Source organism: Elephantulus edwardii, unplaced genomic scaffold (assembly GCF_000299155.1).
Source record: "Elephantulus edwardii isolate Elephantulus edwardi_28Jun2011 unplaced genomic scaffold, EleEdw1.0 scaffold00024, whole genome shotgun sequence".
NCBI classification, from domain to species: Eukaryota; Metazoa; Chordata; class Mammalia; order Macroscelidea; family Macroscelididae; genus Elephantulus; species Elephantulus edwardii.
The window spans coordinates 3,356,700-3,372,318 of NW_006399774.1; the positions used below are offsets into that span (position 1 = coordinate 3,356,700).

At 43.5% G+C, this 15,619-nt stretch overlaps 1 protein-coding gene across 1 annotated transcript in view; it reads right to left on the bottom strand.

Annotated features, from left to right (window-relative positions):
- Positions 1 to 15,619, bottom strand: part of SYNE1 (spectrin repeat containing, nuclear envelope 1) — a 644,155-nt gene that overhangs the window by 179,920 nt on the left and 448,616 nt on the right. Inside the window, exons 106-110 of the mRNA XM_006882743.1 lie at positions 6,212 to 6,343; positions 5,013 to 5,209; positions 2,975 to 3,107; positions 2,423 to 2,605; positions 218 to 367 (exon numbers count right to left, since the gene is read on the bottom strand). Coding sequence (XP_006882805.1) covers positions 218 to 367; positions 2,423 to 2,605; positions 2,975 to 3,107; positions 5,013 to 5,209; positions 6,212 to 6,343 — 795 coding nt within the window. The remainder of the gene's footprint in view (positions 1 to 217; positions 368 to 2,422; positions 2,606 to 2,974; positions 3,108 to 5,012; positions 5,210 to 6,211; positions 6,344 to 15,619) is intronic.

The window sequence follows — 15,619 nt, forward strand, 5'->3', positions numbered from 1 at the left end:
GCAAGCAACTTGACGGCACATAACAACAACAACAATTTCAAAGAGGAGAGCAATCTAGGGGAGAGGAGTGGGCAGGGAGAAAAATGCAACAAAGAATGAATGAATGAAAATCCAAAGTCTCTATAAATGTTCATTAAAATTAATTTAAAACAAGATCAACAGTTAAAAGTGAACATGTGTTAGTACATTGTATTTCTGAAGGCATTCAGAACCTAACCTTGTATTTCTGAAGGTATTCGTGGATTGCTTTGTGTCCGATGGCATTCTTTATATTCTCTTCGTCCTTCTGAATAACACTTTCCATTAAAGAAATCCAGCTCATGACTTCAGTGATGGCATGGCGTGAAGGCAGCTTATCCATCTGCAGCTGTCCAGTGAAGACACAGAACAAGTCACAGGGTGGAAATGAAAGCTTCGTCTCAGCTGAGATAAACACATTATGTTAATTCTTAGTGATGATGCTTTCTAATAGAGTTTTTGTAATTTAACACTCTTGTAATGTACCATGAAGTCAGAACCTGGTTTTTAGAGGCTATTTAATGATAAGGGGGGAGATTGCCCACTTTTCTCCCACAGAGCAGCTGGTGGGTTCAAACTCTGAGCCTTTGGGTTGGCAGCACAACTTCTTATCACTAAGCCACTTAACATTAGACAGCAGGCAAATGGTGAACAATAATAGTCATCATATGCTCACTTGACATCCACAACTATAAACACTGTATAAACAATAGCTAATTAATCAAAACATCACTGAGAATATTATTCTTATTTTGTAGCTATTTTTATGAGTTTCAAAAACCTAACTACAAAACACTCAACAGATGTATTTTATTAATTATCTTGTAAAATCTCTGTGTATTATGACTCAGGAAGAATGTTAGAAGAAGAAAGAAAAACATCGCACTACAGACTATTATTTCCTAGATTCTTGGCACTCTGATACTTACTCCTAAAAGCAAAGCCAATCTCTTAAGTCCTGAAACCAAAATAGACTCAGAACTCAGAATGTTACTTAGTGAGCCAAATATTTATGCAGATATTTATTAGAAACGCGTACAAGAAGAATAAAAATTAGTCATTTAGAATAATTATAGATCGTCTTCTAGCCAGTGCTCAGGAGTGTAAATATGACAAGGACGTGTTTTGTGCCTTTTAGGAATGGGCAGCAGCTGATTCGGGAGGTTAAGTGGACACGTTAAACACAACCGCTATCATGGTTTGCACGGATGCATGTCAAAGAGACAGAAGACAAAATATCTGGACATTCTTCCTAGAAAGAGGAGTGCTGACATTTATCAAATGCCTGTTGCTAAATTGTAGGTAAGATGATACGCCTTTTAAATATGTTATGAAATTGTTTGTTTTGAAAAACAATGAAAACACAAAGGCCTGGTGGGTTTTTTTCCCCATTGTTTTTGTTCAAACATTCTTCTAAGTCATATAGCCCTGGTGTGTCCACTTGTTCAGAGGTAACTTGTGGTTGCTGTGAAGCTGAACACTGTGACACTAGTGTGTCAAATGTGATAATGGTTACCCATGGTGGACAGTGTTTGGTGGTGCTCCCCGATTAAAACAAGCTTGGAAGCAGGAGTGGCATCCACTTCCATAAATAGCTTGCTTCCGGAAACCCTGTGAACCTGGAGAAAGGATGAAAGTCAGACAAGTGTTGAGGATTTTCATTGATAGGGTCGCTATGAGTCGCCTACAACTCGACGGCACTTAAGAACAACAACAACATTAAATTGTTAAAGCTTCATCACTCACTTCTCAAGGAAAGTGTAATTTATCTTTTACTATTGCAAAAGTAGGAATTGGGTGGAGCTGTCCTGCCTTGAAATAAAGGAACCAATAAGAAGTGCTGGTGGCATGTCATGTTGCCCAAGGATATAGCCAAGCTTGTCCCTAAAACTCACTTGATGTCTGAATCTGAATGGAGGAATCTTAGTGTTCAGCAGTCAGGGACGGGTCCGTTATATGATCCATGAACCAGAACCTCACATCTTGCTGTTCCGCCGCCCACTACCCAAGAAGCCAAAGAAATGAAGCTTGCAAAGCCACTTTCAGCTTCACGCTGCTTACAGCTGTCCTTACTTGCTAACATCTTTCTAGTCTTGCTTCCTATTTTTCACTTTGATATTCAAAGAATGTTCAATACACTGTTTGAATGTTAAAAAAAAAAGTAGGAATTGAAACAAGATCAAAGATTCCAATGTGTGCACATGCACACACGGGCACATACACATACACACATCTCACACGATAAAGAAGCCCATGAACTGGTGGAGATAGCAACTGCAGCGAGCTCTGTAGATCAGTCCCACTGAATAAGCAACATGAAGGCAGGTCAGAAGCTAGATAGCTGAGCCCAGGCCCATTCGATGTGTATGCCAAAGCAGATTTGAACTAACAGCCTCTTGGCTACCTGGTGGAGCTTTTCCTGGACCGCGGGAATACTGGTCAGCAGTTCGGTCCACTGGCTGTCAATGTGAGACAGCTCGGTCCGCAGGGCAGCTGTGTCCACCTTCTTTAAGCGGAGAAGCTGGTTCCCCGTGCTCAGAACAGAGGACTTCAGAGAAGACTTGGCATCCACTTCTTTAGAAAATTCCTAAGAGAAATGAAATGTGCAAATCAGGATTCAATAACGAGACCCTTTGGTTAAGGAGAGAGGACAGTTCACAGCATAATCTGCCCTCCTCTCCCCATCTCAGTGTTGAACACTGTAGACATAAGAAAAAGAATATCCTCACATGTGGCCTCGAGTGAAATTCGCCTGTGTAGCTGTGACTCAAGAATTACTTCAAAGAGAAGATGGTCCGGAATCACGCACCATGGTTTGGATAATTAGTGAACAGAGCTTATTTAAGTACACCCATTGACAACAGATTTTTATTTTAGTCTTGCCCAGGTCAGGACTTATTTCTGAAGGTCTGAAAACAGGAAAACCGAATCAAATGCCTTACATTCTCAGACTTACCAAGAAAGCATCCAGATGGTCCCGAACCATTTCCAGCTCTTGGGGGACTGTCACAGACTGCTGTGACCAGAATTCCAGCCTGTCCTTTGCAGACTGTAACCAGGTGATGAGAGCTGCTGATTCACTCTGATACCTGAAAGGACAGGAACGAGGCTTATTGTTGATGTTGTGTGTTGTAGAGCCAAACTGATCCTTAGACAACCCTCCAAGGGGTTTTCAGAGGTCATATACTGTTAGGGACCTCTCTAAGGTACTCAGGAGCAACAGTGTCTCTCTGGAGACTAAGGTGCACCTGATACAGGCCATGGTCTGTGCAATCACTTGTTATGCATCAGAGAGCTGGACAATGACTAGGGAGGACAGAGGAGAACTGATGCCTTTGAGCTGTGGTGCTGGGGAAGAGTATTGAATGTACCCTGGACTGCCAAGAAAACAAACAGAATCATCCTGGAGAGGATTAAACCAAGCAACTCCTCGGAGGCAAGGATCCTGGGGCTCCGTCTGACATACTTTGGGCATGTTGCAAGGAGGGACAGGTCCTTGTAGAGGGACATCATGCTTGGGAGGGTGCAGGAGGTGAAGATCCTCTATGAAGTGGATTTATTCAGTGACTGGTATGATCGGGATGGGTGTGTCAGAGGCAGCGCGATTGGCACAGGCTAGAGCAGGGTTTAGGGCTGTTGTACATAGGGTCACTATGAGTCGCAAACGACTCGACGGCACATAACAACAACAACAACATACCACGCAGGAGAAGATTGCCCATTTTTCTCCCGTGGAGCAGCTGGTAGATTCGTATTGTGTATAGGATGTTTGTGGTTAAACGCTGTAGCGTTGGAACTGACTCACAGCTGACCCTTCAGTGGGTTTTCAAAGGCAGTAAATTGTATGGGAAGAAACTGCTCATCTTTCTCCCACAGAGCAGCTGGCGGATTTGAACCACATGCCTTTGAGTGGACAGTGCAATTCTTTACCACTAAGCCACCAAAGCTCTCTATGAATGTACTTGTTGTTGTTGTAAAGTGCCGTCGAGTCGTAGACAACTCATAGTGACCCTATGAACGGAAGACCTGAGCACGGTTCATAGAGTCTCTGAGGGCAATCCATTTCGGAAGTGGATGCCACTCCTGCTTCCAAGCTTGTTTTAATCGTGGAGCCCCACCCCACACTGTCCACCATGGGTAACCATTACCACATTTGGTACATGAGTGTCTATGAACGAGGCTATTAAATATTCAGTCCCTGCCTCTGGTAACGCATGGTATTCCCCAGTGTCAATGGTTTTAAAAAAGAATACAAGAAAGATTTAGGGGGAAGAAACGTGTTGGGATAATCCTCTGAAATATTGTTCTCAACTTTTACATATTAATTTTTAAGACAGTCTCTGTTTTGGTTTTCCTATCTCTAAAATTAAGATTAAATTTTTTTTATCTTATTTTTTCATATTGAAGCAATTTGAAAAAAAATCCTAGATTATAGTTATAAAAGTTGTTTGAAATAAAGGTGGCCTAGAAACAGAACATTTTGCTATATAAATGTCAACCCTCTATCTCCTTTGGATACCTCCCGTTGCCCGTGGAAATTCTTTCCTTCCCAATGCTCACTTTCATATACAGGTTATAGGCAAAGAACCCCATGGCACAATGGTTAAGCGTCCAATTGTTAACCAAAACATTGAAGGTTCAAATCCACCCAGAAGCTCTCTCCAAATGTCTTCCTTGAGATCTATATTCCAGGATTACAGCCAAGAAAAAAATCCCACCTCAGAGTTCTACCTTGTCACATGAGATTGACACTCAACAACACAGTTATAGACAAGAGGGAAAGATACCTGCATCCCTTTCCACTTTTCCCCTTTATGTTTATCCATCTGTATAAGCATCCAATTAAAGCGTTGGATTTATCTGTATTTTCCAAATTAGGGGGCAAGCTCCTTGCAAGAAGATCCCTTTTTCAACTCTCATACCTACTGACCTTACAAATAGTCTAGACCAGTCTGGCACTGGTCTAAAGGTAGGTCGAGTAGTCACTGTATTACCTGGTCCAGTGCTTCAGGATCGTCTCCAATCGGTGTAACTCCTTGGCCACTTTGCTGGTGCTGGTCAGCCAGTGGTCGCCCAGGTGACTGAGCTGGCCTTCCAGATCAGAGCAGCTAACGGAAATCAGAAGGCGCTTACCATCGTCCAAGAGCTGATATAATTTGGGCTGGTGTTCACTAAGGCTAGATTTTAGATGCTGAAACGGTCGAAAGCATTCAGTTAGAACTTTGTACAGTGCCATATTCTCCTTAAGATTCAATTTCTCAACTGCCCAATTTTCTTTATGTAAAAGATACAATTTATCTTTCATTCAAACCTCCGCTATGTGCTACCAGGCAACACTGAAAACTTTGAGATGTTTCATCCAAGTATTGACTTCCTTTCTCCAAGTCTCTCTATCTCTCTATCTCTCTATCTATCTATCTATCTATCTATCTATCTATCTATCTATCATCTATCTATCTATCTATCTATCTATCTATCTATCTATCTATCTATCTATCTATCTATCTCTCTGTCTATCCAGTCTATCTATTATCTATCTATCTATCTATCTATCTATCTATCTATCTATCTATCTATCTATCATCTGTCTGTCTATCCATTCTATGATCTATCTTTCTATCTATCTATCTATAATCTATCTATCATCTATCATTCATTTATGTATTTCTATCTGTCTTTCATTTATTGGTTTTTTGGGCTAGTACTAACTTTGTTGTTGCTGAGTACTGCTGAGTCAGAACCAATCTATAGCTGATCTTCCAGCTGGATTTCAGAGGCAGTAGATCACATGGGAAGATCCTGCCTGTCTTGCCCCCATGGAGCCGCTTGTGGGTTCAAACTGCATACCGTCAGGACCGTAGTGCAGCTTCTTACCACTAGGCTACCCAAACTCCTTACTAACTTTAGGTACATTTAAATCTGTCAAGTTAGACCTATTTCATGATTATAGCAACAACTAGCCTAAGTTATAGGAAATAATTAGTGGAGGCTGAGTTTTCATAAAGAACTCTCTCATTAAAGGAAAGGAGGAGGCAATAAAACCCAAAATACACCCAGACCCTGCAAGTATTGTATTATAAAATACTGATTCCAAGTGTATCTTTATACATTCCAAGAGTAACAACAACTCAGAAATACCTGATCTGTAAAACTCCAGCAAATTCCCACTATCCCACTAGGAAACGCGGCCAACCTGGTAGAGCGTTATCCGGTCAATGAGCCTGTCCTCGCTCTCCTCCACCAGACCCACGCTTGGGATGCTACTTTCCACCACCTCCAGCTGTCTGCTGAGCTCCTGGTGGTCCTCGTCCAGCCGGGACCATGTCTGGAAATTCAACATAAGCATAGGAGAGGGGGAAAAAAATCCTCGTTAGGGGAGATACTCCTCTTTATGAGCAAAGTATACACCTCACAGATCCTCTCTATAGTTATGTGGGGCTGGTAGTGTTGTATGGAAGCCAATACTAAATATTTGTAATAAACTGAATGCTATCAGGATGTGGTGGAGGTGAGGTACAAGCCGGAGTCCACCCAGAGGCACCAAGGCCATCCTTAAGGGTTTACCAGATTCTTGCATTTGCTGACCCCTCCCTCCTGAGTCAAGGGGAAGGTTTTCAATAAAAATAGCTTGGCTGGATTTGCATTGAATTATCTTTGTGATTTGCTTCCTGATAATTTTCAATAAAGATACAGGGAAGCTCAGGCCCCCCGTCAGTCGAGAACTGCTGGCCCCCTGTCTTTATGCTCTGTCTCATTTCTTGGTTGTCTGTCTCATTAAAAATACTTTACCCACAGTTGGTCTGCAACAGTGTTTGAAAGGGAGGCTGGTGGCACAGTGGACTATGCATGGCCTGCTAACCGAAGGGTCGGCAGTTTGAATTTAAGGCGTACCTGACTCAGGCCACGGTCTTTTCAATTACCTGCTAAGCACCAGAAAGTTACACAATGAATAAGGATGACAGAAGAAGTAGTGATGCCTTTGAGTCGTGTTGGAGAAATGTACGGAATATCCCATTGACTGCCAGAAGAAAAATAGGTGTATTTGCAGAAAAGGTGCAGTCAGAGCGTTCCTTGCAGCAAAAATGGCAAAGCTTTGCCTCTCAGACTTTGGACATGTTGCTAGGAGAGGCTGTTCTTTAGAAAGAGACATTATGCTTGGGAAGACGGAGGGTCAGCGAAAGAGCGGAAGACCCTCAACCAAATGGACGGACACAGCGATCGATGCCATGGACTCGGGTATGTCGAAGATTGTGAGGATGGCACAGGATAGGACAGGGTTCAGATCGGTTGTTCATAAGGTCGCTATGAGTTGTATGTACTTGACGGCACCTAACAACAACAGCAACTCCATCTGTGGGAGAAGGAGGGGCAGGTGGGCTCCTCTTGTAAGGATTTGTGAGCTTGGGAACCTAACGGCGGGTGGCTGAATCAGAAGGCAGTGGGGTTGGTTTTGGTTTTCAGTTTGTGTTTAAGAACTTCCTTGGAAAAGGAAACAATGACTTTGAAGGTGGTGGGGTGTTAGTGACCCCAGGAAGCATTGAGAGTGGACGGTGGTATCTGCAACCAATGAGTTGTACAAGCCAGTGTGGGAGAGTCACTAACCTCTAATTCTCATTGCCAACATCTCTAAAATGAGGAGAGGATCGGCCTGTGGAATCACATTCTTTTTTTTTTTAAATTTTTTAATGTTTTTTAAAATCACATTCTTGTAAGAATTTTCCCAAGGGAATAAAATTTACAAGAACAACTTGTCAGTTTTCTATCCAACAGATTGTTAAATAGAAAATTTAGGGGGAGAGTAAGTTTCTGTTAGTGAGAGAAGTTTGGTAAAATAAAGATGAAAATGGTTGAATATCATGAAGATTGTAATCAATGTCCGTGGATTGTAAATCCAGAAAAGTTTCAACTGGTCTTTGTTCTGCTGTGTGTGTTTTTAACTACCATCAAATACCGTAAGTGCTTTTGTTAAAATGAGGATTCTAATAACCATCTTCTCAACTGTGAGAATTAACCAGGGTCCCACATGCAGTAGACCCAGAGCCCTGTGGGTGTCTGAACTACAGGAGTCCCTGCTTTCCAAACACTGCTTTATGCCACTTCACCTTTAAAAAAGACCTGCAAAAGAGGCAGCCGAGCGGCAGATGCAGAGGTGCAAATCTCTGTGAAGACCTTGACAGGCAAGACCATCACTCTTGAGGTCGAGCCCAGTGACACCACTGAGAATGTCAAAGCCAAAATCCAAGACAAGGAGGGCATCCCTCCTGACCAGCAGCATCTGATATTTGCGGGCAAACAGCTAGAGGATGGCTGTACACTCTCTGACTACAACATCCAGAAAGAGTCCACCCTGCATCTGGTGCTGCATCTGTGTGGTGGCATCATGGAGCCTTCCTTGCACCAGCTCGCCCAGAAGTATAACTGCAACAAGGTGATCTGCCGCAGGTGTTACGCTCGCCTGCCTCCCCATGCTGTCAATTGCTGCAAGAAGTGTGGACACACCAACAACCTGCGTCCCAAGAAGAAGGTCAAATAAGAGCCCCCCTCTTCACTGGCTCCCTTGCCTGTTGCAGGTGGCCTTCTTCTGAGCCCTATGACCCAGGGCCCTCGATTAAAATCTCTTTCATTGAACCGAAGCAAAAAGGAAAAAAAGGACCTGAATTATTGATTGTGCTTCTTAAATGACAAATTTTTTAAAAAAAGTAAAAAACATAACTGCTTTTCTGTACTTGATTTAAAATAAGCTGTGAAACAGCAGTGAGGGGTGAGCGTGGCTTCAAGGTCTGTCTAAGGAACAACACGGTCCATACATTATCTCAATGACACGCAGGCTGTGCACTGGTAATGCCATTCCTGCTTTCACCAGGCTGCTGTGATGTTATGATTTACAGGCTCTTTGCTTTGATTTGGTGTGCCATGCGTTGGGTGTGGAGATGCTCAATCGTCTCCCCCGTATAAGTTAATGGTAACTGGTTCTTTGCTTCACATCATTTCTGCTTGCAAACAGGTTCACAGGGATTCTCGGCTTCTGGACGGCAGGGTGAACCTGTTCATTGAACCTGGTCATCATTCTACAATGCAGACGGGATGCTATTACTTCCGTGAAATGGATGCATGCGCTAGGGTGTTTTGTGTAGCAAGGGAAGTAAATGTCCCTCTTAGTGAAATAAAACCTTTTTAAAAATATGAACACAAAGTATAGATGTCTATTAAGGAAAAAGCCTAAATTTTGTAAGACTAAATTAAGATTTTTTTAAAATTTTAAACTAGAAAATCTTTCCTAATATTTATATCAAAGGCCAGCAGGTTTGTGTGTGTGTGTGTGTGTGTGTGTGTGTGTGTGTGTGTGTGTTGTAGTTATTATTAGGTGTCATCGAGTCAAATACGACTCATAGCAACTGTATGAACAGCCAGTCTGAACCCAGGCCTATTCTGTGCCATCCTCCTCATCTCTGACACACGAGAGCCCACTGCTGAAATCACTGTGTCAGTCCTTCTCACTGGGGTCATCTTTTCCTTTGCGGACCCTCCATAATGGCCATTTCCAAGGAATAGCCTCGCCTAGCTATATGTCCAAGGTATGAAAGAAGAAGTTTTGCCATCTTTGCCTCCAACAAGTGCTCTGGATGCATTTTCTCCAAGATATATCTGTTTGTTCTTTTGGAAGTCGATGGGATATTCAGTGTTCTTCTCTAACACCACAACTCAAAGACATCAATCCTTTTTGTATGATCCTTATTCATTGTCCTGCTCTCTGACGTGTAGCAGATGATTGAGAAGACAACGGCTTGAATCAGATGCATAGATGATGTGGCAAAATTGCAACAGAGTGTGGAACAGAGCAGAAATTTAAGCTCTCAGCAGCATATTCTTTCGAAATCTATTGCGAGGACCTATTCTAGGCCTAGAGAGTTAACAGCCAGGCAGACAACCACTCTATGTGATATTACAATGATCTGCATGGCATGTTGCAAGGAGGGACAGGTCCTTGGAGAGGGACATCATGCTTGGGAGGGTAGAAGGACGGCGCAGGAGGGGAAGACCCTCTATGAGGTGGATTGATTCAGTGACTGGGGTAATCGGGATGGGAATGTCAGAGACAGTGCAATTGGCACAGGATAGAGCAGGGTTTAGGGCTGTTGTACATAGGGTCGCTATGAGTCGCAAACGACTCGATGGTACATAACAACAACAGCATGGCCACAGCAAGCATTTGCCAAAACCCACACAGCTGTACAACACAATGTCAACTATGAACTTCAGTTGATAATATATAGATGTTGGTTTGCCAAGTATATCAAATATAACACACAAATGCAAGATTAATTATAAGAGAAATTGTGTGCAGAACAGGCATAAGGGAACTTCCTACATTTTCTGGATATCTGAAGTGGTTCTAAAGTAGCTGTGGTGCTGGAGAAGAGCATCAAACATACCATGGACTATTAGGAGAACAAACAAGTTTGTCCTGGAGAGGGTGAAACCAGGCTGGTCCTTGGAGTCAAGGATTCTGAAGCTTTGTCTGACATACTTTGAACATGTTGCAAGGAGGGACCAGTCCTTGGAGAGGGGCATGGTGTTTGGGAGGATGGAGGAACAGCGCAGGAGAGGGAGACCCTCGATGAGATGGATTGATTCAGTGACTGGGGTCATGGGACTAGGTGTGTCGGAGACAGTGAGGCTTGGCACAGGATAGAGCAGGGTTTAGGGCTCTTCTACATAGGGTTTCTATGAGTTGCAAGTGACTCAATGGCACATAACAACAACGACATATCTAATACAGGGAACCCTGGTGGCCTAGTGACAAGAAGCTGCATTGCAATCCTAAAGGAACATGGTTCGAATCCACCAGCTGCTCTGTGGGAGAAAGATGGGCAATTTTCTCCCATGTCATTAACTGCTCTGAAAACCTGTGGGAGGGTCAGCTATGGGTCAGTTCTGACTCGACAGAGCACACAACAACATATCTAATACAAAGAGGGAATCTGGGTGGCTTGGTGGCAGCGATGATGTGTACCATCAAGTCAGAACTGACTCAGCACGAGAGGAGAATGCCCATCCTTCTCTCATGGAACAGCTTTGTGATGGCTTGTTGTTGTTTTTGTGTATTACTGACCCACAGCTCACCCTCTGGCAGATTTTCAGAGGCAGTTAATCACACAGTTAATCCCATGAAGTAGCTGGTGGATTAGGATTGCAATACAGCTTCTTGACACTAGGCCACCTTAGTGACAAGGGATTGCACTGCCAACCCAAAGGTATGTGGTTTGAATCCACCAGCTGCTCTTTGGGAAAAAGCTGGGCAGTCTCTTCCCCTAGGACTTACTGCATCTGAAAACCTGCTGGCGGGTCAGGTACGAGTCAGCTCCAACTTGATAGCATGCAACAACATATCTAATACGCAATATTGTATAGTGGAGTCTCTCTCCACTCTGGAAGTCGGCTAGCTGGAGTCATCTCAATGGTGGTTTTGTCTTGTTGGCAGTCTGGCAAGGGAAGTTTCTGGGGTCCTTTTTGTTGTATGTTACGGTCTTTCCCCTTCTCAAAAGTGGGTGACCCTTTGAATTTTGGACTAAGGGTAAGGGTGGAGCCGTGATGGAGGGTGTTGTTTGAAAATCCTGTAGGGCCTGAGGGCCAAGTTTATTAATTTTAGAAGAATATTCTCTTGAAGACACAGCAATCATTTGTCTATTTGCTGTACTGAACAACTTAGGGTTGCTGTGATGCTGAACACTATTTCATAGTCATGGCAAATGCCATATGGTTACCCGTTATGTACAATGGTTGGATGAGCTTCCAGATTGATTCATGTTGGAAACAGGAGTGGCATCCACTTCCTAAACTAGATGCCTCTGGAAACGCTACAAACTCTCTTATAAATGTACAGAAATGATGTTAATCACAGAACAGAGTTCAGGTCTTTTGTTCAAAGCTTACTAGGAGTCATATTCAACTCAACAATACTTAACTGCTACTAAATGAGACTAGTGCCATTATATCTGGAAGAATATTCTTCCACTTTGCACATCACTCTCTGTCAGTGTGCTGTATGAGGTAACCTGGGTTTGCTGTGATGCTGAACCTTGTGCCATTGGGGTATCAAATAATAGAATGGTTTCCCAATGTGGGCAGTGTTTGGTGAAGCTCCCAGTTGTAAAACAAGTTTGGAAGCAGGAGTGGCATCCACTTCCTAAACCACTTGCCTCTGGAAACTCTATGAACTTGGAGAAATAACGACAGCTATATAAAGGCATTGGGTCTTTTGTTCATAGAGTCACTATGAGTCTACCAGGACTCAAAGATCCAACGGGCAGGGGAAGAGGGAGGAAGCAGAGGGATGAGGATGTGCAGGGGAGGGGTGATTAAATCACAGAGTTGTACAATATAATGGGTGTGTGGAGTAAGGGAAATTGGAAGAATCTGTACTGGAAAACAGTGTATTCAAATTCTGTAAGTAAACTAGTATTGTTGTTGTTGTTGTTATGAGTCATCATGTCACTTACTACTCGTAGCGACCCTGTGTACAAGAGCCCTAAACACTGTTCTATCCTGTGCCAACCTCGCCATCTCACACACACTCATTCCCACCACTCCACTCACAGAATTGATCCATCTCTTCAAGGGTCTCTCCTGTACCGTCCCTCCAATTTCCCAAAACTGGGTCAGGTGCACCTTAGTCTCCAGCCTGACATCGTTGCTCTTCAGTACTCTTGAGAGATCCTTCACAGCTGACTCTCCCAATGTAATTTGTCTCCTGTAATTTGTTTCCTGGCTGCTGTTACCAAGAGTGTTGACTGTGGAACCAAGTAAACGAAAACTGTTAACTATCTCAATCTCTTCACCATCCATACTGATGCTGCCAATTGACCCAGTGGTGAGAATCTTTGTCTTCTTGACCTTGAGCTTCAATCCATATTGGAAGCTGCAGTCCTTGACCTTGTGCAGCAAGAGCTTCAGGTCCTCCTCAGTTTCAGCAAGCAGGGTTGTATCATCTACATATTGCAGATTGTTGATAGATCTTCCACCAATCTTGACCCCACATTTCTCCTCATAGAGCCCAGCCTCCTGGATGATCTGTTCTGAATATAGGTTGAAAAGGTATGGAGACAGGACACATCCCTGACGGACCCACTTCTTGATTTTGCACCATGTAGTGTTTCCTTGCTCTGTTCTGACGACTGCCTCTTGGTCCAAGTATAGGTTTCACATTAGCATGATCAAGTATTCTGGGATTCCCATTCTTCTCAGAGTCAGCCATAGCTTGTTGTGATCCACACAGTCAAAAGCCTTTGCATACTCAATGAAGCACAGATAGACATTCTTCTCGTATTCTCTGCCTTCTGCCACGATCCATCTAACATCAGCTACAATATAAACTACAACAATAATAACAATGATGATCATCATCATCCCAACAGGGTCAAGAGAAGAGAATAAAAATGTGTGTCCAGGTGTTTGTGGTAGGCAGTGATTTTAATGAGGTAGGTCTCCTTGAGAAATACATTTCAGGCCATGGAATTAGAGTCATGTTTGATTATTAACTCTATACCATTTAATCTCGTGCTTTGGCAGGAAATGGCTCTCGACTTCACCCCTAAAACAAATTTACAACAGCACCTTAGAGGGTTCAAGGTAAGACGCAGGGCCATCGACACCAAAAGCCAAGCCAGGGGCTAGCCTGTCAGTGAATAGTAACCGTCTTTTCAAAAGTACCAAAAGGTAAAGGTAAACGTCTATCCAATGCATAGAGCACTGGGAAAATCCATGTCTGAGGAACACTGGAGGTTAACCAGATGTTAGTGTCTGAATAATGGGTTAAATTTAGCAAGGACTGTGGGAACGGTGCAGGCCCGGGCAGTGTTTCGTTCAGGGTCATCTAAATGACCACTAACAATAACAAGCTGGGACGCTATTGGCCTAGGGAAGAAAAGATTTAGAAATATGCTAATATTATATTTTTAGAAAAATGTAATAAAAGCAGTCCCAGTAAGGGTAGTATGTTTGTGGGAAAAGGAAAGAAGTGAGTGGGATTACAATCCCCAAAGTTCTCATAGCAAATAAGGAGAAAACGGGAGCAGTTTAGGGCCATCTGACTAGTCACTGCAGGAAAGTGGCAGCCGTGCTATGAGTGAGACCTGTGGCTTCAGAGTCACAGGCATCTAGAACGGATCGGTGAGCCTTACTGAGCTCTTACTACTCATCCAAGGTTCCATGCAAATGGTGGGACCCGCACTTGAGCCAAGTTCATCTGACTTTAGGGCCCGCAGACCTTTTAGTAAAGGGCCAGGTAGTAAGAATTGTCAGCGATGGGGAGTAAACGGCCTCTTCTGTAACCACTCCACTCGGCTGTGGTAGTTAGAAGCAGACACAGACAATGCATCACCTGACAAACGTTCTCTGTTCCACTAACACGGAAATTACAGGTAGGGGGCCAGGCTTGACCCACAGAGCTTTGTTAGAGATGGAACTCCTTGTTCTTATCATCTATAAGGTATTGTGTGTAAGATCTAGGACACCAAATAACAGTCCCTTCTCCACGCACACAGTCTGTACTGCACTATGAGTCTCCATGTCTTGTCTGTTGCCCCATTCAAGCACTGGCTTTATGGGGACAGTCCTGGGTGCAGTGGCTATGGGGTTTCTAGGGCCTTCGGTGGCATTTACCAGAGGCAGCTGGTAAATATTGAGTGAATAATACTTAGAAGAATGAGAGTGACTTAAGGAGTGAAAGAATTTTCATAATAACATTTTGTGAAGGGTAGACTGGACGTTAATGGCAGTCATCAAGGTGAAAGAAATGGAAAAAAAGCTCTCTTCAAGAAGCTGAACACAGAAATGCCAAATGGCCCAGCTATTCCACTGCTAGGAATAGACCCCAAGGACATCAGAGCTGAGACTCAAATGGAGATTTGTAAACATGTTCATTGTACTGTGGTTCATAGTATCAAGTATGAAATGCCCATCAACAAATGAATGGATTGAGAAATTGTGGTACATTCACATCATGGGATAGTATGCAGCACTAAGGAAGAACGATTTTGTAGATTACGTGGGAGTGTATGTAGAGTGAACTAACTCAGTCTCAGAAGGACAAATATTGTATAAGGTGCAACAACTGTTGCTGTGTTCTAAACATGAACCTATATTTTTAAGGCGTAAGTCCTGAGAATCTTTTCTCTTTTAAATAAGGAATCTTTCCTTTTCAGTTTGCAGAATCAAAAGAGTAGCGGGACCCAAGGGGGCCACCTGGCCTCTGGCTTCCAGGCTCCTTTACGAGACAGCGCTTGCCTTCTGGACAGGCCCCGGGCTCTGTGGCTTCACTGTTCATGCTCAGAACTGGACAACAGCCTGAACATCAAAGCCCACAATCTCCTGCTGCATAATCTGAAGCCAGTGTTCATCAAGCTAGCTTACAATATGGCAGAGCACGTATCCAATAGGAATAAGACAACACGGAGCCCAGGGTGATGGAGACTCTAGGAACAGTCCAGCATGGGGCCACAGGCCGCACCCAGCCCTCAGGTGACGCGAGGCCTGTGACATGAGTGACAATTCCTGCTTCACAGCTCCGTTCTGACGGAGGGCATCGTGGTGGGGAAGGGGA